Genomic DNA, 24,092 nt, shown 5'->3' with positions numbered 1-24,092 from the left:
CGGGGCTTGAACGCTGCCCCGCCCCAACGGTCGCAACGGCCTCAACGGTCGCAACGCCTCCCGCGCCGCGCGGTCACAGTGCCTTCCCGCCGCGGCGCCTGCGCATGCGCACGCGCAGCCGCTGCCGCCGGCGGCGCAGGCGCGCTGCCCGCCGCTGCCGCCTTCCTTCCTGGCTCGGGAGGCGGAAGCGGCGGCGGCGGCGGGGAGCGCGCGCGCGCCGCGGCGTGACCGTTGTGCCCAGTAAGGAGGCGCGGCGCGCGCGGGAGCCGTTGGGAAGCGCGGGAAGGGAGGAGAGGGCAGGGGAGGGCGGGTGTAAGCGGCGAGCGCGGCCGTCGCCTCCCCTCCGTCGTCCCCCCGTCGGGGCCTGTGTGGCGGGCGGCAGTTGGGCCGGGGGCAGCGGCTGCCGCCCCACCCGCGCCTCTCTCTGAGGGCAGCGTGGGCGAACGAGCGGTTCGGCTTTTTTTAGGAGATACAGAAAACTATCAATGAAGAAACAAAGAAAGAAAATATTCTAAGAGCTGCTTATGAAAGCAGAGAAAGAAGAAACTCAGTGGGCAAGAAAATAGCAGTTGTTCCAAATATAGGGAATGGCAACGGGAAGGAGAGGAACAGGGAGGTGTGAGAGTCTGTTCAGGTGAGAACAGTGTTAGGTAAGAACTAGGAAGCAGCATAAAATGTGGTAGGAGAAAAAAGATCAGCTAAGGAGATTGCAGTGGGCAGTTCAGTTTATGGAGTAAAGTGAGGGGAAGTGAGGTGTTCAAATAATATAGGGAGGGAGAAAAGAGAACGGGTATGGTCTCAGTTACCAATGTCAAAATAGATGTGAAGACATCTGTTCTAGCTGGGGATAGAAAGGAAAGGGTAGATGTGGATCTTTTATGAAAAGGAAAAACCAAACTTGCCACGTTTGATTTTGGAAGTCAATCTTCTGTAGAGTCAAACTCAATATCTTTTATTTAGCTAAATGTGCCTATCCTGTGGTTTAACCACATGTGTGTCATAGAAAGCATGCAAATATCAGTGTTTGTGTTCCTGCCTTTAGAGGATGGTCTACTGTTGTCATGGATTTAGATTGTTCAGAGAACTCTCTTTTTTTCCCTGGGAGTTGGTGAGTTAGAGCTTTCAGTAAATGACAAGTGAATATGGATTTAGTTTGAGCAAAATGACCTAAACATGTCTCATGATGCTTCCAGTCTGTTACTAAAATGGCAGTTGCAATACTGCTGCTCTTTTTTTTCCAACTCTGACAGAGTATCTTTGTTCCTCTAGGTCAGAATTTGTATATTTTTTAGCTAGCGCTTTTTTTGCATAGGGTGATATCACTATTTTGATATACCTCAATTCCCAAGCTTGATGCATGGGGCCTTTTATTTGACAGATTGAAGAACACTTCTTATTCTTACTGGATCCTTAGCATAGTCAAGCAAGCCATCAATTCTTCTGCTTTTTTTCTTTTTGTATGAAAGGATGAAGAACAAGGTTTCTCCTGCCTGGTTGTGCCTGGTGGAAGGCTTCAGCTGATGGATCCTTTAGGGAGAGGAAGCTGTGATGAATAGTGTGCTTATACTTGGGAAAGGAGAGGTAGAATTTCAAGCCATTTTTGAGTTTCAGGGAGATTTGAAAGAAGTTCAGATCAGTGGGTTTTGGTCACAAATGCTAGATCTTCTCGTTCAATGGTACAAATTTGATTTTGATTACATATTGCCTCATGATTATGTTGTGTGTTGAATTACCTAAAGCACGTGATACAGAGCTTATCCTGGTTGTGTACTTTTATAGTGGCTGCAGGAGAACAGATGATACCTGGTCCAGTATAAAGCCTGACAGTACATAGTTAACTAGTAAATAATTTTCTGACTGCATCTGAACCGACAGAATAGCTTATACCAGATCTACCCTTTGCATAACATGGCTGTGTTGGTCTTGATCGACTGTATGGAACTCTAAAGCTGGATTTTTTTCTATAGCCTAAATGCAGCCTTGAGTCTAGTTGCCACCCCCAATAGGGTAATAGAAGGCCTTTACACGTAACACTTTCATTGCTTCTGTGTCTTCTTGAACAGATACTTTTTGCTCAGCCAAAGAGGTGAGACAAATTGTGGAGACAAATGCATAGTTCTGTCGTCTTCCATGTGCTTATCTGATGACTTGCATTACTATACATTTTAGCCTAGTGAGGGCTCTCCCCCAAATCCCTCTTCCCATTTTCCTGAGGTGGTAGAGAACTACTTTTGCTACGTTTCACTTAAAACTGTCAGTTTTTTAGCAAGTGTTAATGTTTGTTGGACTTTAGAATCCAGAGTCAGCCACCTTTAAAGTTAACCAAGTCAGGGAAGAGTATGAAGAAACAATGTGAACATATTGTAAAGGATGGAATAGGCTATTGACAGAATTAAAATACATTGTCTGGTGCAAAAAAGTTAATACGTGGACAAATATGCATTAAGGACAAATGTCATAAACAGAAAATAAGTGACATTAATACAATAGCATGATATTTATTATCTTTTTTTAATCTGTGTACTTGTTAACTCACTGGAAAACCAACCAAATATTGTTGTTAATCTAGGAATTTACATAAACTTGTTTCAAGAGGCTTTTTTGTTCAGTAGCAAATACTAGTTATTGAGGTCCTCAGATATATGGTCAGCATAGTATTTTACCTACCACCACAACCTTCTATATAGGTCTCTTGTAGAGTTTCCTGTTACCACTTGCAGAAAAAAACATGCCTTATATGTTTGCATAACAAATTGTGTGGAACTTATTAAGAGGAAACTTAAGTACATGCATGGAGGTACAGTATAGAGCTGATTTGATATTTAGATTCTCTTATGTGGTTTGAAATCTTTCATCCTTCTTTTCTGTTTTTTTTTTTTTTTTTTTTTTTTTGCATTTTGTCAGATGTCTGGTCAGCTTGTGACTCAGAAATGGGAGAAATTGCTTCCGGGCAGCACTTGGCTTTGTGGTTAGAAATTTTTCAATACTTAAACCCTCCTGGTTGCTGCATACTTACAGAAAGAAGGTAGCAAAAGAATGCTTATGGAGGTGGGGAGAAAATGGGGACTGTGCAGTGCCATTAAATGTCTAAGGAACCAAAGCACAGACAGTATTGTAGCAATGTTTCTGGTGTTGTTTCAGGTACCCTTTGACTTGTTACAAACACCAGCTATGGAAAAGTGGAGCTTAATGACAATTACTGTTTTACTGGGACTCATTGTACGCTGGACTGTATCACTCGGTTCTTACTCAGGTAACACATATTCATGTGAAGGTGAACTGTGGAGCTTGTGCTAAATTAAAATAAACTTGTATGCAAAATCAAAAACAGGAAGCAAAATGTTACTTTGGGTATTGTCATATTTTATTACTTCTCTCTTTCCCAGTAAGTAAGCTTAAAAATAAGACTGACTGCTAATTTTAATAGTAAGGTGCCATGTCACAGTTGGAAGTGAGAACACTATCAATTTTTTATGTACTCAAGAAAGCCTAGTGATTCACATAAGATCGGTATAGGATGTCCATTATGTACATTTTCTTATTTCAAAGTGGTGTCACATTTTTCATACTATACTTCCAAATGATTTTTTTTGTCAGATGAGCAAGCCACTGTATCTCTTCCTTCACAGCAGAATATCTTGATAAATGCTTATCACAGAAATATCCAGAAAGCTGAAAGAATACATAAGCCTTTTCTTTTTCTCGCTGTTAGACTACATAGCACATCGTGTCTCTCTCTTGTTCTCAAATATAATAGAGGAATAGAGAATAAAATTCATGATATATTAATATGTAAATACATATTTGGAGGAAAAACAATGTGCATAAGCAGAATAAATTCATAAATAATCTTTGTCATCTCTTTTTAGGTGCAGGAGAGCCACCTATGTATGGAGACTATGAAGCTCAGAGACACTGGCAAGAAGTTACTTACAATTTACCTGTCAGGCAATGGTACGTAGTGCTATTGTGTTGCAGGTTACAAAGGTGTAAATGTAATGCCTTTAAGGTCTCTGCAAAACTTTTTACTGTTCTCTGAGCTATTCTGAAAATCCATTTGTGGTAATGCTGTCCCTGTTCTTAGACTGAGGTACCAATTTCTTCACAAAATAAATACACTAATGTTCAAAACTTTAGCTTGTTAGTTATTAGTTTGTAAAACAAACTTTGTTATTTGTGATAGTTATCTCTGCTGTATTAGTAGTAGTCTACAGACTGGTAGTTATTTCTGCCCTGGTGCTCCAGCTTTGTTTTGAATTGAATGGAAAGACTGAGAAGCAATTTATTACTAGATTTATATGGGAGATCATACAGAAGCCTCTATACCTGATTTAGAAAAAGAACATTTGGCTTCCTGATTTCCTTCCAATCTACTAATAAATAAAAACTCTTTTGATAATCAGCACTGACAAAATCAGAACAAACTCTGCTCATCTCAGCTAAGCTAAAAGACAGAGGCCTACTGTTAAGTGCAGATGTTTGCGTTCTGTGCTGGAGGCATGGTTCATTTTTTAGACTTATTGAATTCATTGTTCACACCTGTGTGAACATTGTAAAATATAAATTTTAAAACATAGGTCTCTGGAATAAACAGTATAAACAAAGGACAGTAAACTTATTTCTACAGATCACTCAGGACTATAGGAAAATTATTCCAAATTGAGATTTGGGGAAGGAATAAGTAAGTAAAAATTATAGAAATATAGTAAACCATTGGAACTTATATCAAACAATAAAAATGTTTTTTTCCATATTTATGTGCTACATCAAAATTGATATAAATTATATCTTTAAATCTTACAAGAGGGATAATTACATTCTGTTTGTTTGGGGTCACTTTTGTCTCAGCTATCTGTTGGTGAGCAGACTGATATAACAAGATAGAATATTATTTCAGTTGTATTGCTGTAAATGTATTTGGGGCCAATCCTGGAACTACGGCACTCTGTGAACCTATGCAAATGACTGTATTGTGACTTTAGAGCACCATCTAGTATCTATATTACTCTTTTTCTTTTCCATTTTCTGGGATAGGCAAACCCTTCATTATGCCAAGTTGGCATAATGGAAAGTTATCATAATAATGGAGTTGACAGCTTTGATCCACTCTGCTACCCAGAACAATATGTACTTAAAATTAAGAATTATAGCAGTCATTATTTCTAGGCGTTCCCAGAGGCCAGATGAAACTATAGTGCAGGCTGGGTTCAGCCTGTGGGCTGCCAATTGGGCATCCCTATCTTGTTTTTGCTGTTCATTTTATTTATGATATAAGTTTTTCAGATTGAATCTGCTTTGGAATTGCATCTACAGTAAAGTGAAGTCATATTTGGTCTTCTGAGTTCGGAAAAGAACGTCTTCACTGACGTGCAAGGGATTACATTCTGGAAGTACTAGGTCTTTTCTTCTTTTTCTTTTTTTTTCCCTCCCTCCCCTGAGTATTATAGAAATAGACGGTATGGAAAGATGATGTACTCCAGCATGTGAGAATATGTTCAAATTTGAATTTGAGGTTCTAATCAATTCTAGTGTTTATCTCAGTTTAGTATTTAGAAAAACTGTTTATGCAACAGCATAAACAGTTACGCCTTTCTTATGTAGATTTGTGTAGGTAAATGTAGAGAGAAATTCTGTTATGATGGCATAGTCCTGAAAGATCTCTTGATTTCACACAGATTTCAGTATCACTTTTAATATTAAACAGACATGTATAGATAATACAGCTGCATGTTCCATGCTTATTTTTTTTATTCAAAACAAGTTATATTAAAAAAAAGTTGCAGTAAACTATGGTATTATTTGTACTTAGTTTCCTTGTATGAGATTTCTCTGAGCCAGAAGTCAGAATTCAAATACCTGTGTTTTTTATTCTTTACAGTCATGGCATATTTATTAAAAGCTACTTTAGAAATATAAGAAGATATCTTTGTTAATTGAAACTGAAATAGCTTTTTTTTGTTAAATATTACTGCATACGGGAATTAATTCCTTTTTTTTTCCTTCTGTTGAAGCTCTGAGTTTATGGAATTTAAAAGTAAGAAACATACAATGCAATTGGAAAGCATACTGTAGAATATTAAAAACTGTATGAAAAATCTGAACTGCTTTGGCATGAACAATCTTGAATGGTAGGGTAAGTAGAGAGATGCATCTTAAAGAAACATGATTTATTGTCAGTTGTTTGTAAGATATTTCAGGCAGCTGATAATGGAATTCAAGAAATATTATTTGCTATAATAAATATCAAAAATAGGCTGCATTTGAGTGGAGGAACTGGAAAAGCCAAGAACCTTGCCCCTTGGCAATTACAACAGACTGGTGGATCTGTTTCACTGTGAGATTTTAAAGGGCCGGTGCCTTATTTTTGTAGCTTCTGTTTTCCTTGGATAAAAGCTTCTGTTTCTCATTTGGAAGAGGTAACTTAATTCTAACTGCAGCCAGCCTTCCATTGAAATAACAGCAGAAATATTGATAGGAAAATCCTTCCTCTCTATTGCTTGCATTGTTCTCCCGAGGTTATCTTCAGAAGTAGGACCAGGTAAAGTTGCTGCAGCAAGCATATCTGATTCAGGTTCACAACACTGTGTTGGCTAGTTAGGAGGCCTTACTCTGATAACTCGGTTTTGCCTGTTAAGGTACTTCTGTAGTGTCTGGACTCTTACATTCATGTTAGTAGAATTGTTCAGGTATACCTGCTGTGGCATTATTTTCCTGAAGATTTATGCTTCTTTTTTTGGTCCATCTATTTAATATTGTTGTGTTTCTTTGTTCCCCTTCTGTTCAGTTGTTTTTTGAGCAATTTAACTTCCACTGATGTTTTTTTCAAAATTTTCATATTAAGACTAATTAAACAGAGGTAGTAGATCGCAGTGTTCACCATGGACAAATGGATACATTGTAGGCTAAAAGTGCAACAGGTAAAGTTCAGCTGTTCAGAAGTCATTGTCACATACGAATTCACTAGTGAATTCTTTTTTTTTTCCCCTTCCTTTTTTGCATTTGGCAAATTGAATGCTATCTTCTGCAATAATTGACACACATGGAAAAATAAAGATTTTGTTTGTAGATGGAGGTGAGATGAGCCTACTGAATAAAAAGATTAGAGCTACAGTAGATGTGTAAAGCTAATTTTGTGAAGTGTCTTAATTCTTCCTGCATTCTGTTCACTTTAGGTATTTTTTTTTTCCTTTCCACGTAAGTATGCTTCAGCAAATTTCTTGTACGTGTGTGTTCTGTTCTGTTTTGCAAACACAAGTGAGTGTATTCTGCATCACTTTTGCTTTCATGCTGTTGCTCAAGACTTTCTGTAAAAGTAAAATAAAGTAGGAGGTGCTCACTTCCTTTTGAATGTGTTGGTGACAGCATGTTTGCTTTAATGGTTTTTCTGGGCTGAAACAAAGCTGGAAATGTAGATCTTTTTTTTTTAGGTACTTCAATACAAGTGACAACAATCTGCTGTACTGGGGCCTTGATTATCCACCTCTTACTGCCTATCACAGTTTTATATGCGCTTATGTGTAAGTTCATTATTTTAAGTATTTACTGTTGTGGAGAGTGCAAAACACTGAGTCTTCCCCCCCTTCCCCCCGGAGAAAAACTACTAGCTAGAAATTACCAATTTGAGACAGCTGATGAAACAGTAAATACTTTGTTTCTTTAAAGCTAGGGAAAATAATTTCACAAGTATCCCTGCTGCTTAAAAATTAATACTGCTATTTTTCTGTCCTGAAATTATTGTGGAGGGACTGACGGGTTAGATTCTTTTTTGTCAGCTTCTTAAATTTTAGCTGATTTAGATATGGCTTAGATTTTAACTTTCTAAATAAGCCATTGTTAGACCAGTGATGGAGGGAGAAGAGTACTGTAGTGACTGGGCGCGTCACATGCAAAGCTTCTCTTGTATTGAGAGCTGAAGTGACATTTGATGACTGGATATCATGTAGATAGGATTCTGTTATTGGAATACTTTTTCCACAAGGGCTTTACTGCTATTGGAATGAGACTTATGGAATAAGAATGTAGGTTAAAGTGCATAGGCACAGTTATGTGGAACATCTATGTGAACTGTAAATGGTTTATATTTAATACTTGAGCATGAAAGGTATTTACAATTGTTTTTTTAAAGTCAGTGGGACTAGCCTGGAAGTAGTTATCTTGTCCTGATAAATACTGTATTCTGTTTTTCCTGTTTTCAGCAATTCTTTTTTTTTTTTTTTTTTTTTTAATTGTGAAATAGCAGCTAATCTGTATAATGTAAACTGATCTAGTGGTGAGGGGAAACCTCTCTTGTTGGTCACTGTTACTCTTTGATTCTCTTCATTCATCTTAATTCTTGGAATATGCTCCTGTGCATGTCATCTTTATTGCTGAAAGGAATGTAAAGGGAAATGAGAACTGTCTACATTTTGATGTGTCTGTACTTTGTTTTACAGTGCAAAGTTAATAAATCCTGATTGGATTGCTCTGCACACATCTCGGGGGTATGAGAGTCAGCCACATAAGTTATTTATGCGTACAACAGGTAGGAAAATTTTATTTCCTTAGGATGATCTTACAAATTTGTCTACTTCACTAATTTAGCATCTTTAATTTTATGCAACCTCTCTCTCTCTCCACCAGTTTCTGTTCAATTCTTTGGGTGACTTTGCAGATTTATGTGTTATGAACAAAACTCTGTTCTTTTCACTTTTGCTCTCATTTGCTCTCTGATAATGTTAAATGTACAGAGAATTTTTCAACTAGACAAGTTTAGTAAGAATTTTAAAATGAAGTTACTTCTTAGTAGCCTAGACTTTTTTTTTTTCATTTTGATAGTTACAAATTTTATTTTTAGTTTAGCTTGGCTTTTATTGTAAAATTACTTGGCAAATCAACTGGCCTTCACTGACTTTAATTAGCAGGCTTATCTGAAAGGGGGAGTTATTTGATAATTTTAGAGATGTCATTTTTATCATATGCTAACCAGTTTCTGGAAATAAACTTTTGTTAACAGAAAAAATATATATATTTTATCAGTTTTTATACTAAAGCTCATTTTCATTCTGTCACTTTTCTGACCACATGATTATTTTGATCTGCCACTACAATGAAAAAGATAAAACAAGTGCAGAAAAAAATGTAAATAATTTAATTCAGTAGCTATGTGTGTAGAACAATGAATGATGTCACCAGCGAACTCTTGTTCTCTGGGCAATGACAGATGCCAAGTTGCGCTGTTGTTACTTTCTTTCATTCTGAATCTGTCTTTTGCTTCACATGACTGTAGGGTTCTCTAAAATGCTTTCTATTGGTTGAGTACCTTTTTTACAGATTACAGTGGCAGAATATGATGTTTATCAATAGCACTTCTGTACTTCACAAACCTTTCAGTCTGGTTGCTAATAACTGATTGGATTGAAACAAACAAACAAAAAATCATTAGAACAAAATTGCCCTTGAAATATTTTTTATTAATGTTGAAAAAAATTACTTGACATATGACAGATGTATAATCTAGGAGAACTGTAACGTTCTTTCAACAATAGCCATTAAAATAATGCATTAAAATAACTTGGAATGTTGAATGTCAGCTGTTGGTGTTACACCTTTGTATTAAGAGTTGATGCATTTGTTCTGCAAATGCCTTGGGTACATTTTTTTAGTTGTGGCTTGAGCCTGCAAAATGATGATCATATAGAAAAAAACTTGCATCTTTAAACATTTTCTTTTAAAGCCCATGATCCAGAAGAAAGAAAAGTGTACTTTTCCCCTCGTAATAGTTGCATATTTTCAGAAACCTGATTATAGAAATAATCTGAGAATTTAACAAACATTTAAGGTGACACTTGAGAATTAACTTGGTGGCTTAAGCACAAGCAGAAGTTTACATAATTCCAGGCGGACAAACCTGCTAGTTCTGTTTTCTTGTTGGCCCTGCTATGTGTATTTGCTATCAGCAGATGGTCAAAAACAAATCACTACTACTAATTGATCTGACCACATTACATTCACACAAAAATAAGTTGGAGATTGCTGTAGTTCAGAGCTTCTTAATTCTCTCTACTTTCAAAATATAAGTGTCTTCCAACAACATGACTGCATTTAGTTGTAGTTGATTTCTTTTGATAATTAAGAATGCCTTCTCTCATTTCGGCATGCGAGGAAGTAGAATGTGGTCCTTTATTGACTGAGGTTGTGCCAGAAGCCAAAACAGCTGAACATGTGGAAGCAGCAGCTTTTGGGCATCAGAAATGATAGCCATAGAAATGTTAACAAGGTCAAATTCTGTAGACCTGTTTCTTTTTGTCCTTTGAAGTGAGACTGCCCAGTTATTCTAATGAAGAAAAACTTAATATTGTGATGTTTATTTGCTTAGATTTTCTCTTTTCTTCCACGGAACACTTGAAAACAATCATCTCTAGTGTGATCTTCAAACCTGAGCAGTCTCTAAAGTAAAATGATGGAACATACTGTAATGCAAATAAGACAAAATGGAAAAGCATCTCCTGCTGAAACTGTAGTGGCATGACTTTTGAATTTCAGTTGAGTTTAATGACTAGGCTGAGCTTTGCATGTTAAGAAACAGATGCAGAACCCCTGTGAGAAAGGTAGGCAGCCAGTTTCACCCAAACACTGTGTAGTTGTTATAATCAGTGTTTTTATACCCAATCCAACCATTACTTGAGAGGTTGACAGAGTAAAACTGCAAGCAAAGTCAAAGATCAAAGCTTCCCAGTCCAGATGAAAATAGACAACATTTATTACATTGAGGTAAGATATGTGGGAGGATTCTAACATGAAGTTAATCTTTATTTTTCAGTATTTGTTGCTGATTTGCTGGTTTATATTCCTGCAGTTATTTTATATTGTTGTTGGTTAAAAGAAACATCTACAAAAAAGAAGGCAAGTATCTGATATCTGTGGGTAAATTAAATACATGTACTGTTAAACCATGTAGAAACTTAACGGATTGCGAGTTAATTAACATACAGAACATCACAATTGCTTCAGTTGACATAAAATTGATGACAATCAGTATATTGTGTATTAAAGACTTTACAGTTAAAAGAAGCCATTAACGTATTTTACAGCAATTATTTTAATGCCTTCAATAACAAGATGCACTGAAGTTTAGTAGCCATGAACTCCTGAATTATTTTTCTTGCCAAATTTATTACTTGTGTAGTAAAAACAAGATTTGTGCTGTGATCTGGGGAATCTGGGAACTGCTGTCTTGCATACTCTGTATGGTAAAATGTGTTTTTTGAAAGAAAAAGTGTTTTGTGGTTTTCTGAGAGGTTCCAAGGGTTAAGATCGATGTGGCTGATTTTTAAGCTGGTTGGCAAAGGCAAGGCCAATCTCCTTTCAGTGTTTTCTTAGTTACATAAAATCTATATTCTTTTTTACTCCTCAAAGTATTGCTGACATAAGATTAATTGGAGAGAGAAAGATTTCTACACCTAGAATGGACCATAGAAGGACAAATTTTTGTTTTGGAGAAATAGCATGCGTTGCTATATGTTTGCCTTAAATATAATTAATTATTTTCCCCTCTCTTATTTTTTTGTCCTTCTAGGTTTCCAGTGCTCTCTGTATATTGCTTTATCCAGGCCTAATTCTTATTGACCATGGACATTTTCAGTATCCTTGTATTTGTAATGAAAACAAAGGAATTTCAGTTCGTAAAATAATACTGTTCTTCATTACTTGTCTTTAACTGGGAAAAAGATTGACTTTGTGTATGAAGTAATCTGTGGGGCATCTCCCTACATCAAAGCAGAGGTTTTAAAGAAAACTATAACCCTGATAATTAGGTGATATTCATTGGAGATAATTGTTGATATTGGGCCAAATCAATCAAAACATGAATCACATTTTTTAATGTCACAAGCTCATATTAATGTTAGTCACTTTATTGCAGAAAATGTCAATGGTATGTGACAGTGAAAAGAGTGGATGGCTTGTGCTCCTGTGATTTGTGTTTGGAGAGAGAATTGTCTTGGATCTTCCTGAGATGGCAGAGAAGTGTGTCAAGCATAGCTGTATAAAACGTTCAGTTCTGTAACATGTGACACTGCCTTGCCTTTACAATTACTTGAGATTGGAGTCACTTCACTTAATGCCTAACTGTTTAAAAGTTATCAAAGTTAAAAGTTGTCAAAGCTAACTCTAATCAGTGATTGTGGATATCTTCACAGGTGGTTCTTTTATAACAGGATTTCTGTTTTTATAATTATTTTGCATATCAACAAGCAAATGATGTAGGTGACTTCCCTAGGCTGTGCTGTTCAGTGTCATCTAGCAGAGGGACAATTGTGGAGTTGTGATAAAAGTGGGCATTTAAATATCCCAAGGGAATATTAAAGCATCTTGAAATCAAGTTTGATAATCTAGTAATTTACTAATTTATGTTTTTCTCTCCAAGAGAGTGTGATGAACTTAGAAGATAATGTACCTTAGAAATCAAATTTTGAAGAAAAAAGTAATAAATGCTATTGGATACTTGCATTAGAGTTCAGGAATTCTGAAAGTGTATTTTTGGCCCTGACTCTTTAAAGATGTAGAGCACTTAGAGAAGTTACTTATAAGAAAGGTAATGTGAATGAATGCATTTTACCTTAGCATAGAGAAGCTGGTAAGGTTGAAGAAGGGATAGGATTACAACTTTTGAGTACATAGAAGATACGCAAAGAGGAAAGCAGCAGTCTGTTTTTTGTGACTTATGTTGGACAGGACAAGAAGTAATGGCTGTTAACTACCGTAGTTACATCAAACTACATTTGATTTTTAAATTTAAGGAAAAATCTTTCAAATAGTAATTACAGTGAAATGTCAGAATTGATTGCCTGTAGAAGTTGTGGCATCTGCAACATAAAGATCTTTAAGAAAAGGTTCAACAAACATTATATCAGGAATGACACAGGTATAGTAGACACGGTATTAAAGCAGACAGATGGACTACATAGTCTCCTGGGGTGTCTTCCAGCGCTGCAACTCTATGTGAATAACTTTACTACCTGTGACCGCTCCTAAGAAGTCAATAGATTTATTTAACTGCTGCTGCATATTGTTGCAGGATCACAGCCTTTTGGTATAATTGTTTGTTGATGTGAATTTTAGGAGTTCTCAAATGTATATGGTGATTTTGAATGGAAATAAATTGAAAATAAATTTAGACAGTCTGAATGTATTGTCATAGCTATTATATTGATAAAGAGGAAACAAAATATTTGGAAACTTTTGAGGATACAAGTATCTCTTACCTGATGACTTTCATTGTGTAAAAATACCAGTAAAAATCCCTAATCTTTGTTGCATTTTAATAGTAACTGTAGCTTAGTCTCTTCAAACTTTACTGAGCTTGGGAACCTATTTCAAAGTGAGAAGGAAGTAACATTACTTTAGGTGGTAACTATTATTCATTGTTTGTGTAGTATTAGCAGCCGAGGGAATCGGGCATGGATGAGGATGCACTGTGAGTGTAATTTAATACCCTGCCGTCCCCGTGGTCCTTGAACCAAAGACCACACATTTAAAATGTTAATATAGTTGAATATTCTGTACACATCTTTTGGAACAGAGGAGGAGAGACTTGAAAGCTTTACCCTTAATAATGAGAAAATAAAGAAAACAAAGTTTACTCTGATGTATCCTATTGAGTACTGTTGCTAATTTAAATAAAGGCTTGGTTGAATGAATATTCATTACATGCATAATGAATACACACATGTGCAAAACTTGTCCTAATTTTCGCCTATGCGAAGTTTGAATCAAGCCTGGGACATCCAAATAGTTGGTCTTTAAGTAGAAGTAAAATTATTTCTATCAGTGAGCTAAATAGTCACAACTGGCAATACATTTTTAAAAGCAATGTGGAAAAACATTTTACATGCTGTTTTATACTTGTCCTCTAGGACATTTATTCACAAACTTCTAGTATTAAGAGGTTACTTCTCTTGTTTGTCTTGTCCTTGACATAAAAAACCATATACAACTCAGTGAGCCTTGGATTTGCTGTGTGGGGTGTACTTTATTTGTCTTATGACTGGGACCTTTTGGGTTCAATGGCATTTTGCTTGGCCTTAAATTATAAGCAAATGGAACTTTACCATTCTCTGCCCTTCTTTTGCTATTTACTTGGCAAGTGCTTCAAGAAGGGACTGAGAGGAAAGGGGTAAGTGACTTTAAACCACTTTATCTTGCTCAAGTATACAGCCAGGCAGCCTAGCATTGAGAATGTGGTTCATCTTATTTAGATGTGGTCACTTCTGAATTAACTGCTAGTGGAAAATATTCACATTGTTATAATGTTTTCCTTGCATGGAAAATAAGTATTTCTTGGTGAGGAGATCTACATTAAATATCTAATTTTACCTTTTAGTCCACTGAACAGATAACTAAATAAATTAAGCTGTCCTTTCTCAGCACTCTTCAACTGCAATCTAAATTAAAGGGGGGCTACAATGGGTGACCAGATTAGGCCAACAGCAGTAGCTCTGTTGCAGTTCTGATGGAGTCCTTCTTCCTAATCTGGGGGTTAAGAACTTTTTTTGTGGTATTGCTAGCTCTTTTCGTTCAGATTTGCTACTTTCAGTTTTGTATCTGTTTAGAATTTACTTTTTTTTTAACTAAGAAACTGACTTTTTTGCAAGCAGCTGGATTTATCTTTTCTGATAAAAGCTTTCCTTTTTATTGCAGATTAATATTGTTAATTAAAATAGCCGGGACAGTGGTGGTTTCCTTTGCTGTCTGCTGGCTTCCATTCTGTACGGACGTGGAACAAATCATGCAAGTACTCAGAAGACTCTTTCCCATTGATCGAGGCTTGTTTGAGGCATGTGTGTTTTCTTCTCCCCCTCCCCCCCCATAAATGTTCTGTATTCTTAGATCCCTTGAGGAACCTTCATCATGACCTTTAGGGATTTCATGTGGGGAGACACACCACAAAACTAGTAATTTGAGATGCCTTCTTCAGCAGTCATTTCTTGCCAGTTATTTAATCCAGTATTTAATCACAGCTCAGCTGGCATCTTCCAGGATATTATATGAGTAGACAACACTTATACCATCATCAAACCCATACTTCAATCCATACATTTTTCCATTGAAATAGATTCCATAGTAACTGACAGTGTCAGAAGATACAACCTTAAAAGTCAACAGCTTCAGTGTCTGTCTTTTGGTTCTGCTCAGCTTTTTTAGCAGTTTTTTCTTTTTTTTAAGAGTGTTTCAGGTGCAGCCGAGAGGTTCCTTTTTGATCTAGTATGTATGTATTTTCAGTACAAAATTCCACAGTATTTTCCAAGAATTTTAGACCAGTTCTGCTTTACTTGTGCTCAGAGTACTGACATTTGCATGCTGCAAGGTGCGGAGTGCTGCAGCCCTAATCTAGGAAAGCAATTATTCATTTATCTAAGCTAATGACAGTCTCATAAAAGAAAGGATACTCCTTTTTTTTTCCATGTAAAAGTGATTTGCAGGTATTTTGTTCCATTAGGATAAATCTTAATATTACACCTGTTAAAAGATTCTCAACTTCAGATTTTTCCAGAAAATGGAGCTCTGAATTTTTGTTGCTTGATTTCACAGGGATTGAAGCAAATATTTACTTAGCCTGCTTAATCTTAAATTTTGTTTTACTCCTCTTTAGATGTGAAAAATGCCACAGATGGCACTTGTTTCATTGAAGAGTTAATGCTGATGTACCAAGGCAGCACTTTGTTTAGGCTGCAGTACAGAAATGTTTTCAGAATGTAGTCTCCAGCATTCTATTCAAACAAACAAAAACAGCAAAACCTATAACATCCCTCCCTCCTTCCAACAGTGACCCTGTTGCTTGACTATTGACTGAAACTTATAAATGAGTATTTTTGGTCATGGTACTTTTTAGCCACTGCAGACTTTAAAAAATAAAATCCGTAAATGACAAGAATGGGTGAGTCTGAAAGTGCCTGACAATTTTAGTCTAATATTAGTCCAAATATTTTCTGAGTTGAGGAGTGACTTTCTTGATGCTAATATAGATAATATGAGAAACTGTCCACGTAAGCAATACGCAGTAAATTTATACTGGGGTGCGTGTAACAGGTTCTTTGAATTGGTTCCCATTTACAGAAGGAGTAACAAATGCTGATGGCTGTAAAATCGTATTGGCTATTAAGCAGGCATCTTGTGTGTTTGCTGGTGCTGCCACCCCCCCTGCTCACTTGTAATCCTCAGCAGATTTGAAGTGCATATTCTGTACTGCCAGTAAGCAGATGAAGAAGATGGCTCAGTTGTTGGTGCTAGTAGTTTTCTTGCTGTTATGTCTACACAGCTGTGATTCAAGCAGCTGTTTAGGGATGAGTTTCATGAGCATGATAGCTGTAGTTACAAATTTAATTTTGAAAGTGATCCTAGCACAACTGCTAATGTCTTTAGACTTCTTGATTTATTAGTGGTTAACTCTGTCATTGCTAGCAAGCAGTAAGCATAGCTAAATACATTCAGGTATGTAATGAAATGTGACAATATATAGAATGTCTTCACATCTGAAAAAAAAATTTCACGTATGCCATCACTTTATTGGAAATTTCCTAGAGATAGAGGATTTCAGACCTTATTTTCACAAAATGTGTGATCTTTTGAGACAAAACATAGTCTCCTGAAGAACTATTTCTCAGTTACTTTAATATGTTTTAATCCTGTTTCTTTTAATTTTCCGAGTTTGAATAAAGAGTAAACTGATATAAATTGAGTAACATCTCAGAATATGATGTATATTTGCCAGTATCTCTTTGCAGTACTCCAGTAAAAAACCAACAATCCCCCCATCTCTGTTGTTGTCACTAGCGTAAGTTAAAGTGGATGCAATTTTTCTTCTTTCCCCACCCCCAGGATAAAGTAGCCAATATTTGGTGCAGTCTAAGTATCCTTATAAAAATAAAGAGTGTCGTAGCGCCTCAAACTCAACTCCAACTCAGGTAAGACATAACTGAAGTGTAAGCTATTTGTTTGAATTGATTTTTGCAAGATTTTTTTCCCCAAAAAATATGAGAAGTGATGTGTAAATCCTGAAAAATATTTTTTTCTTAAGCTGTATTTTTCTTCCAAGTGATAAAGATTTCCTTTTAAGGTATTCTTAAGAATGTTTGACTATAAAATTTTCTGCTTGTTTATATAGTGATTTAAGCTACATAGTTGTTGTTCTGTTTTCAAAACCACTCATGTCAGTGAAGATCATTAAGTGCTGCTCTCCTGTGACTGAGACTTCTTGAGTGATTTTGTGCATTTGAATACTATAAAATTTCTAACTTGAAATTCTGAAATTTGAAAATGTAAGTTTGAAAATTCTATGTAATATCATTGAAGTAGATATTCACGTATTAAAGGATAAATTGTTTTTCTTATAAAATTCCTTAGCTGTGCTGTAACATTTCTGAGCCTGCTTCCTACTTGTGTAAAACTGATCCTTGAGCCATCTCTCAGAGCATTTAAGTTTGCTTTGGTAAGTGCAGATTTTGAATTGTTCCTTATTTTAAATCCACCACTGAGTGCTGGTGTGTGACAAAAAGTACTACTTAGAATTGCCACAATGTGCAGCATTACGTATACTGTTAAATGCCATTTTGTTTCTGCTGAAAAGATTGCGTCAAAAAAAAAAAGAGAATTTAACCTCAAAAAGCTGGGTAGTTCTCGCTGTGACTTAACTGTGCTGATACTTATGTATGTGAATATTTGTTCACTTCAGCAGGGATAGTCTTGTAAGTAGAGTTAAGCAGCACTGGGTTCTGTTCATGTGAAATGTTTTCTGAATAATTCTGGGTAAACTTTAAAATACTGTATTTTTCATATGGATGGATGGTTAAAGAAGCAGCTCTGTGTAATTTTAGATTGGACAAAAGTTAGATAAATGATGTAATTTTTCCAGTAACTGTTAAAACTTACTTGATACTCATATAAAATCTAGGCCAGATGAGAAAGTAAAATAGTGCTTTGTGTTGCAGTTAAATACATTAATATCTCTGATTTCTTCTTCTAAGGTTAGTTGTGCGTTGTCATTCTTCCTGTTCTCCTTTCAAGTACATGAAAAATCTATTCTTCTAGTGTCAGTGTAAGTATATTCTTTTTCCACGTGTATATTCTGATCTTCTGATTTTCTTCAGCCTGTTGGTTATTGTATGCTACTTTCTCACTTACAAATGTATCTGATTTTAAAATCCCCACACTACACTTGCTTTCCAGAGTAACTTGAAAACGAAAGGAGTATAGGCATAATAGCCATGCTAGTTTCTGCTGCTTCCCTTACCCTTACGGGCGAACGGCCTAAGCGTGGGCTTGCTGGGGTATGCCGTGGTGGCGCAGACCGGGGACAGGCTGTTCCTTGGGGTTGTTGCGGTGATGCTGCCATAGGCAGCGCAGAGACGTGCTCAGCTGCCGCACAGCAAGGCTGGAGCCGTCGCAGTAGGAGATTCGTCCCTCCTGGATGGTGACGGCGAAGGAGCCTTCCCTGCTTTTGTCATTAAACATCGTGTGTTTCCCATCCCTTGCCCAAAAGGAGGGGCCGCCGGGACAGGGGGAATAGCTTTGGTTAGCAAGGCTTGCGCTTTTCCTTGCGTGACTCAGCTGCACCTGAGAGTCATGTCTGGTAAGGGTTTGGGAGGCCGTGCTCTCAGCGTTTCTCTTGCGTGCCCGAAAGGAAGGCTGCACTGGCGGTTAGGCAGCTATTGGCATTTTTGTAAGCATTGGTTAGGGATGACAGTGCAGATGCTCCCGAAGCTGGTAACAAGTCTAGTGTGGAGTGGGCCTGCGCCTGGCTGCCCAGGCAGGCTAGTGGGACCCATTACAGCTACTCTGTCAAGCGATTCTCATGCTGCAAACCCAGATGCAGGGCAAAACGTGTGTGTCCAGGTTCAGCGTGAGGCAGCGGGAAGAAAGGCGTCCCAGCAGAGGCTAAGCCGGTGGGGAGCGGGCGTGCCTTCCTGGGGAACAGGAGAGCGCAGCAGCCGGGTAAAAGGCTGAGATAACGAAATGCTGTTACTTCAGTGTTTGGCCATTTATTTTTCTATTTTCATTTCAGACCGGTCTGCTTAATCATAAACGAAATTCCTTTTATGGCTACATGGTTTTTACTTGTATCAACCTTCAGGTGAGGCAGACACTGTTCAATTCTTGTTTTAAAATAGTATTCTTCCTTGAGTCTAGTAAGCAGAAATGCATTTGTTTTCTCCTCTTTTTACATTCTGGAATGTAAACTCACTCGCTGTGGGCAATTCTGTTTCAACAGCATGTTGCCTCTGCTGCTGAAAGATGGCCTCCTGCTGGCGTATGCTGTGACAACCCTGGCATTTCTATCAGCTTGTGTGACTTCCTTTTCGATACTCGAAAAGACTTCAGCAGAGGACTTGCAGCTGAAATCGTTTTCCCTTTCTCTTAAGGGATACGTTTCTTGGTTTAAGTCATTTCCAAAGATTGTTAAGAGGCTGGTAAGTAACTTACTTAAATTCTTCATAGCTCTTACTAATAACTCTTCATAGTACTAAAATGCTTCTAGAAACCAGTCTCATGTCCATAGTTTTTGTGGAAAGTCTCATATGGGCAAAGCCATGCTATGCCAACTCAGAGGGAGGCTGTAACTGTTTTGCAATGCATCTATCTATAGAATTAAGAATACAGGGCACCCAAGCAACGAAAATAACTGCCTCCTCCTGAGTTGTTAAATCAACACTAACTAGTGCATCGTTCTTTATCTTACAGTTTCTTCTTTCAGTAACTGTGATGGGCATCCTGACTATATCGAGTGCTACAATGAATCCTCCACAGAGGTTACCAGACTTGTTCCCCACCGCTGTGTCCGTTATTTCTTGTTTACACTTTTTATTCTTTTTGATGTATTTTAACATTGTTATACTGTGGGACTCAAAAAGTAGAAGTCAGAAGAAAATGAGCTAGTTAACTGGTAAAGATCAAGGACTAAACTGTAAGTGGACAGAATGTTTTCAGTGAATTGTGTCGGTGTTACAGATAAACCTGTTTGGTGTAACACAAGTTGAGTGATCTAATGAAAATCAGGAAACGCATAATGCACACTTAGAACAGTCTATAATCATTTTGTGTTTAAAGATGAGGTTTTTCACAGAGCACTTGGAAATGTTGTTTGGTGAGTTTTCTTCAGAATTGTATTTTTTTTTTAATCATTTGCAAACCTAAAATATCTATTAGAGGACCAAATTTTGAACTTATGGTAATACAGCCAGGGTATTTTAGCAAAACGGTAAATTGTTTTGTTAGCATTAAGTTTACACCTTTCCCAGCATAAAAGATGCAAGCAATTCAAAGCTGTGTAGGTTAAATAGTGAGTTTTGACTGTGAACTCTTAAGCTGTCTTGCTGAATTGTTTTATGGCATAAATTGTCTTGTACATTCTGTCACTGTCCTCCATTACTCTTTTGTACCGTACTTTGCAGATCATCAAAACCACTGCGCAAGGCTGTGTAGCAGTTTGAGTAACGCTTTTGAGGTTATGATCTAAAGGGACAGTTGTTTTTTCAGCTAAATCCTGTAGGGAAGAAAATCTAACGTTCAAGATCACTGGCCAGAGATCTGTTCAGTTAGCCCCAAGATGGACTCAAGTTCTGTAGCATGAAAGGACAGTAACTCTGTAGCAGCTTCATCTCAGGCTTCTGCTCAAGTTGATATGAAAGTTACTTTCATGTGAAAATATGTTATTCTACATGGTACCAATACTTGTAGAATGCTGAAGAATAAGGTAAGCCATAGAAATGCATGGAAGTCAGCGCTGAGAGCAGACGCAGAGGCTCTAGCGTTTGGGAAGGGGTTGGAGCACACTTCTGCCTCAGATCAGCAGATATGATGTGGCTTTAACATATATTAGTCTTACGTCACGCTCAGCTAGGAAAGCCTATCACTTGTTGTAACAGCTACTCACTAAACAGTAAAAGTGAAGCTTGATGCATTTCAGCGGGGTTTAGATTTCAGTGTTAATGTATCAGGAAGAAATAGTTTTAATTGTTGCGGGTTCTCTTAGAGACAGACATCACAGGTTATATCCAAAATAACTTAGTTCTACTAAAATAAAAGCTGAGGTACTGCATCACAGTCTGAAAGCAACAGTAGGCTCTTCAAAAAAATGATGCTGCATAAAGTTGCAGACTAAACTGCAACCAACTATAGACTTTCTTCCTCTATACCTTAAAACCAGTGATATTTATAGTTCAGAGAATACAAAATATATAAAGTATGAAGTAAGAAATCACAAAGCAATTCATGTTTTCATAATTAGGAATGGGTGTCAGCAGAATGGGAAAAAATGGCTATGTATTTAAAAAAACCAAGACTAACCCTCTTTGTTTAAAGCTTTCTTGTAGCCTGACCTCATTACTCTCTGCAAAATACCAAACTGTCACCAACATTAGCACATTCTAGGGCTGTCACTGTGCAGTGTAACTGTGTGTGTGAGAATCAGCTGCTCTGTGAACTTCCAAATGTATGACTTGTAGATACTTCTTTACAGTACTCATAAGATGAGCCTGTATTCCTTCAATTTTTCCAGTTTCATTTCTTGTGAAAAAAGTAATCACAGGCAACATTATAAGCATGACAGCTAAGACAAAATGAAAGGCATTCTTGAGTAGTGACTCTAGCTTTTATAGATGGAGAATGCAGCTTACGTACTGTGTAACAGTTCAGTGTAAAGCAACAAAACTTAAATATTTTCACAAGCATTTAGAATTTTTCTGCGGGTGTGTCTAATCATGGCATGCAAGATTCTCTGGCCACAATACTTTCTTTCTTTCTGGAAAGCGTAGGCTGAGTAGGCATTTATGTATATCAGGGCATATAAATAGGAATCTTTGTCTCCAGCAGCTCTGAATAATAAAACATTCAGCATTCCATCCAAACACAACTTGGTAAAATACTGCCAAAAGTTAAGAGAGCTTGAAGAACCTCTATGTGTAATGAAATAAGTGAAACAGCAAACCAAATGGAAGGAATCAGAACAGCTTCACATTAATTAGTCTGTTCTCTTGTGTTCATCACAAGATCATTTCAGAGTGCTTCCCACCCATATAAAAACATTAGTTTTGAGTGTATCTCTTTTCTTTGTCCTTGAGATGGCCTCCAAGGGTGCTAAAGTGAGAGTCATATGATCTACCTTGTGTGGAACTGGGAAATGGTTCTTAACAGACCCAGCTGTTTGTGAAAGGCAAAAGCTTAGTACACCAAGAGGTCAAAGAAACAGTAACTGCTTAAATAGCATTAAAGGCATGTGTACAGTATTTGCCACAATCTTTATATATAAACTTTGTATTGCCCATTTCCCTAAAAACAATTAAACACCAAACTTCATTATTTTGATACTTATACCGTAACAGTAAGTTACTACTGTAGTTGATTGTCCCTCCTCACCGTTTACTATTGTTATCTGTGAAATAGTTTATTTTCCTCTTGCAAGACTATACAGAATAACTCCAGCTCCTGCACTATGTAGAACAGCACAGTGAGTTTGCAATTCATTCACGGGCTCTTAGATCAATAATTATTCTAAATATTCATTTTTCAGACACTGAGGTTATAATCAGGTTACGTAAACTATTACCAATTCATCTGAACTAATCCTGTCATCATACAAAGCAGTAATCTGGTGAATTTTATGCATGTAGCAAAAAACAACACCACAGAGCTTAAAACAAGAGCAGTGTAGAAGCAGAGTAACTGATACAATTCCCTTCAAACAATGTTTTATCCTTCAGATAAAATGCACATATAGTAAAGTGGAAAAATATTTTTATTAATAAGAAGGCTCAAAACTTGAGTACGTACATGTTTAAGCACACACTTGAACACATTTATCATTTTGATTCCTAGAACTTTAGTTCTAAAAATCAGTTTATCTGATTAACCCTAGTTTGTAGTAGTTGCAAAAAAAAAAAAAAGTTCAGTTTTGTGTATTCATATTGCATGTCCCTAAATCATAAAAGAAACTGCAGTCTGTTATAGTTGGTTTGATTTTGGTGGAAACATTGCCATAGATTAAAACGTCCCTAATTGTAATAGCCTGCTTAGACAGACTGCCTGTTTATAAACAAGTTCCGGTCAGTAATCTGATTAACCCCTCACACTAGAGCTTCCTGTATCTTTTTATTACAATCACATACACTCTTTTAACTCATATTTTGCTAGCTTTTTGGTAGAATAATAAATTTATTCAATGAAGTTGTCATTGTCCCCTCTAATCCTGAAAACAACCATTTTCCACAACATGTTATTCCTGTGAAATCTTAACATCTCTTGCTGAAGGCCTGGGAACCAATGTTCATGCAGCATACAAGTATTATATATTTGAAGTAAGAGCATACCAAAAAAAGTAGTAAATTGAAATCAGCATTTAGTCCTGCACTTGGATAAAGCAACATGAAGAAATGTATTATTTACATTGAGATTATCTGGTTGTGCACACTGTTAAGTTTAAATAGATACCAGAAATTTTATCTAGATGTGCACCTGCCTAGTGCAATGAGCAATCCCTAACTGGTATTTGCTGGGGAGATAAGTTTACACTCATTTCTTCTCTCCTTTTAAGTACAATCAAGCAGATGTAGAAGTTTGGGTTGATGCGGAATGCATTTTTCACACGATGCCTGTGTGAAGATAAGAAATGACTAAGATAAGTAGCAATTAGACAACAGGACAAACATTTATATGATCTGTTCATCATTATAGGCCTGCCCAGTACTAGCCTCACTATATTAAAAAGTGTGCATGCCTTCTTCTCCCACCCCACTCCCTTAAGGTAAGGTAGAACAACAGATTGTCTCCCTAAACTGCAGTAACATTATGAGCTAAATTGCATGGATAACTGCTAAAACATTTTTAGCTATCACATAGATTTTTTTTTTTTTTTTTTTTTTTTTTAATAAGAAGGAGAAGAGCTTTACAATGTTGGTCACATTTAGGCACAGATAGAGAAAACAAGAAGCAGTAAATGCATCTTTTTTTTGGGGAGATGTAAGTAAGTAAATTACAAACTAGATATTTGCTGACTGGAAAATACCATCCATTCTTAAGGACATGGACTAATAGTGACATGAGAGCTCTGCACTAGCTTGAATTGA

General features: G+C 36.8%; 2 protein-coding genes across 4 annotated transcripts in view; one reads left to right on the top strand and one right to left on the bottom strand.

The window, feature by feature from the left end:
- Positions 1-168: 168 nt before the first annotated feature.
- On the top strand, positions 169-20,382 carry ALG6 (ALG6 alpha-1,3-glucosyltransferase). Of its 3 annotated transcripts, XM_062581512.1 has the most exons (15): positions 169-240; positions 3,142-3,253; positions 3,870-3,954; positions 7,428-7,517; positions 8,433-8,521; positions 10,799-10,881; positions 11,555-11,619; positions 13,967-14,152; positions 14,677-14,812; positions 16,855-16,940; positions 17,380-17,464; positions 18,000-18,070; positions 19,037-19,105; positions 19,244-19,442; positions 19,714-20,382. In XM_062581512.1, the coding sequence occupies exons 2-15, from the start codon at positions 3,172-3,174 to the stop codon at positions 19,906-19,908; spliced, it is 1,521 nt and encodes a 506-aa protein (XP_062437496.1). In that variant the 5' UTR covers positions 169-240; positions 3,142-3,171; the 3' UTR covers positions 19,909-20,382. The 3 variants fall into 3 exon arrangements, with proteins under 3 accessions (XP_062437496.1, XP_062437499.1, XP_062437498.1); XM_062581515.1 differs by lacking the exon at positions 7,428-7,517; XM_062581514.1 differs by lacking the exons at positions 169-240; positions 3,142-3,253; positions 3,870-3,954 and adding an exon at positions 6,841-7,194.
- Positions 20,383-22,747: 2,365 nt separating this feature from the next.
- Positions 22,748-24,092, bottom strand: part of ITGB3BP (integrin subunit beta 3 binding protein) — a 33,610-nt gene continuing 32,265 nt past the window's right edge. The window contains exon 9 of the mRNA XM_062581516.1: positions 22,748-23,618. The gene's annotated coding sequence lies outside the window, so the exon portion shown is untranslated. The remainder of the gene's footprint in view (positions 23,619-24,092) is intronic.

The sequence above is a fragment of the Rhea pennata genome, chromosome 8 (assembly GCF_028389875.1).
Source record: "Rhea pennata isolate bPtePen1 chromosome 8, bPtePen1.pri, whole genome shotgun sequence".
In the NCBI taxonomy this organism is placed as follows: domain Eukaryota; kingdom Metazoa; phylum Chordata; class Aves; order Rheiformes; family Rheidae; genus Rhea; species Rhea pennata.
Note: the sequence above shows the minus strand (reverse complement) of the source record. Positions and strands in the feature narration are given on the sequence as shown.

What these genes read in the sequence shown, in the direction of transcription:
- ALG6 (XM_062581512.1), top strand. Translation starts at nt 3,172, where the DNA reads ATGGAAAAGTGGAGCTTAATGACAATTACTGTTTTACTGGGACTCATT. An exon ending in AGTTTTATATGCGCTTATGT is followed by an intron (nt 7,518 to 8,432) that starts GTAAGTTCATTA and finishes TTTGTTTTACAG; the next exon opens with TGCAAAGTTAATAAATCCTG. An exon ending in AAACATCTACAAAAAAGAAG is followed by an intron (nt 10,882 to 11,554) that starts GCAAGTATCTGA and finishes TTGTCCTTCTAG; the next exon opens with GTTTCCAGTGCTCTCTGTAT.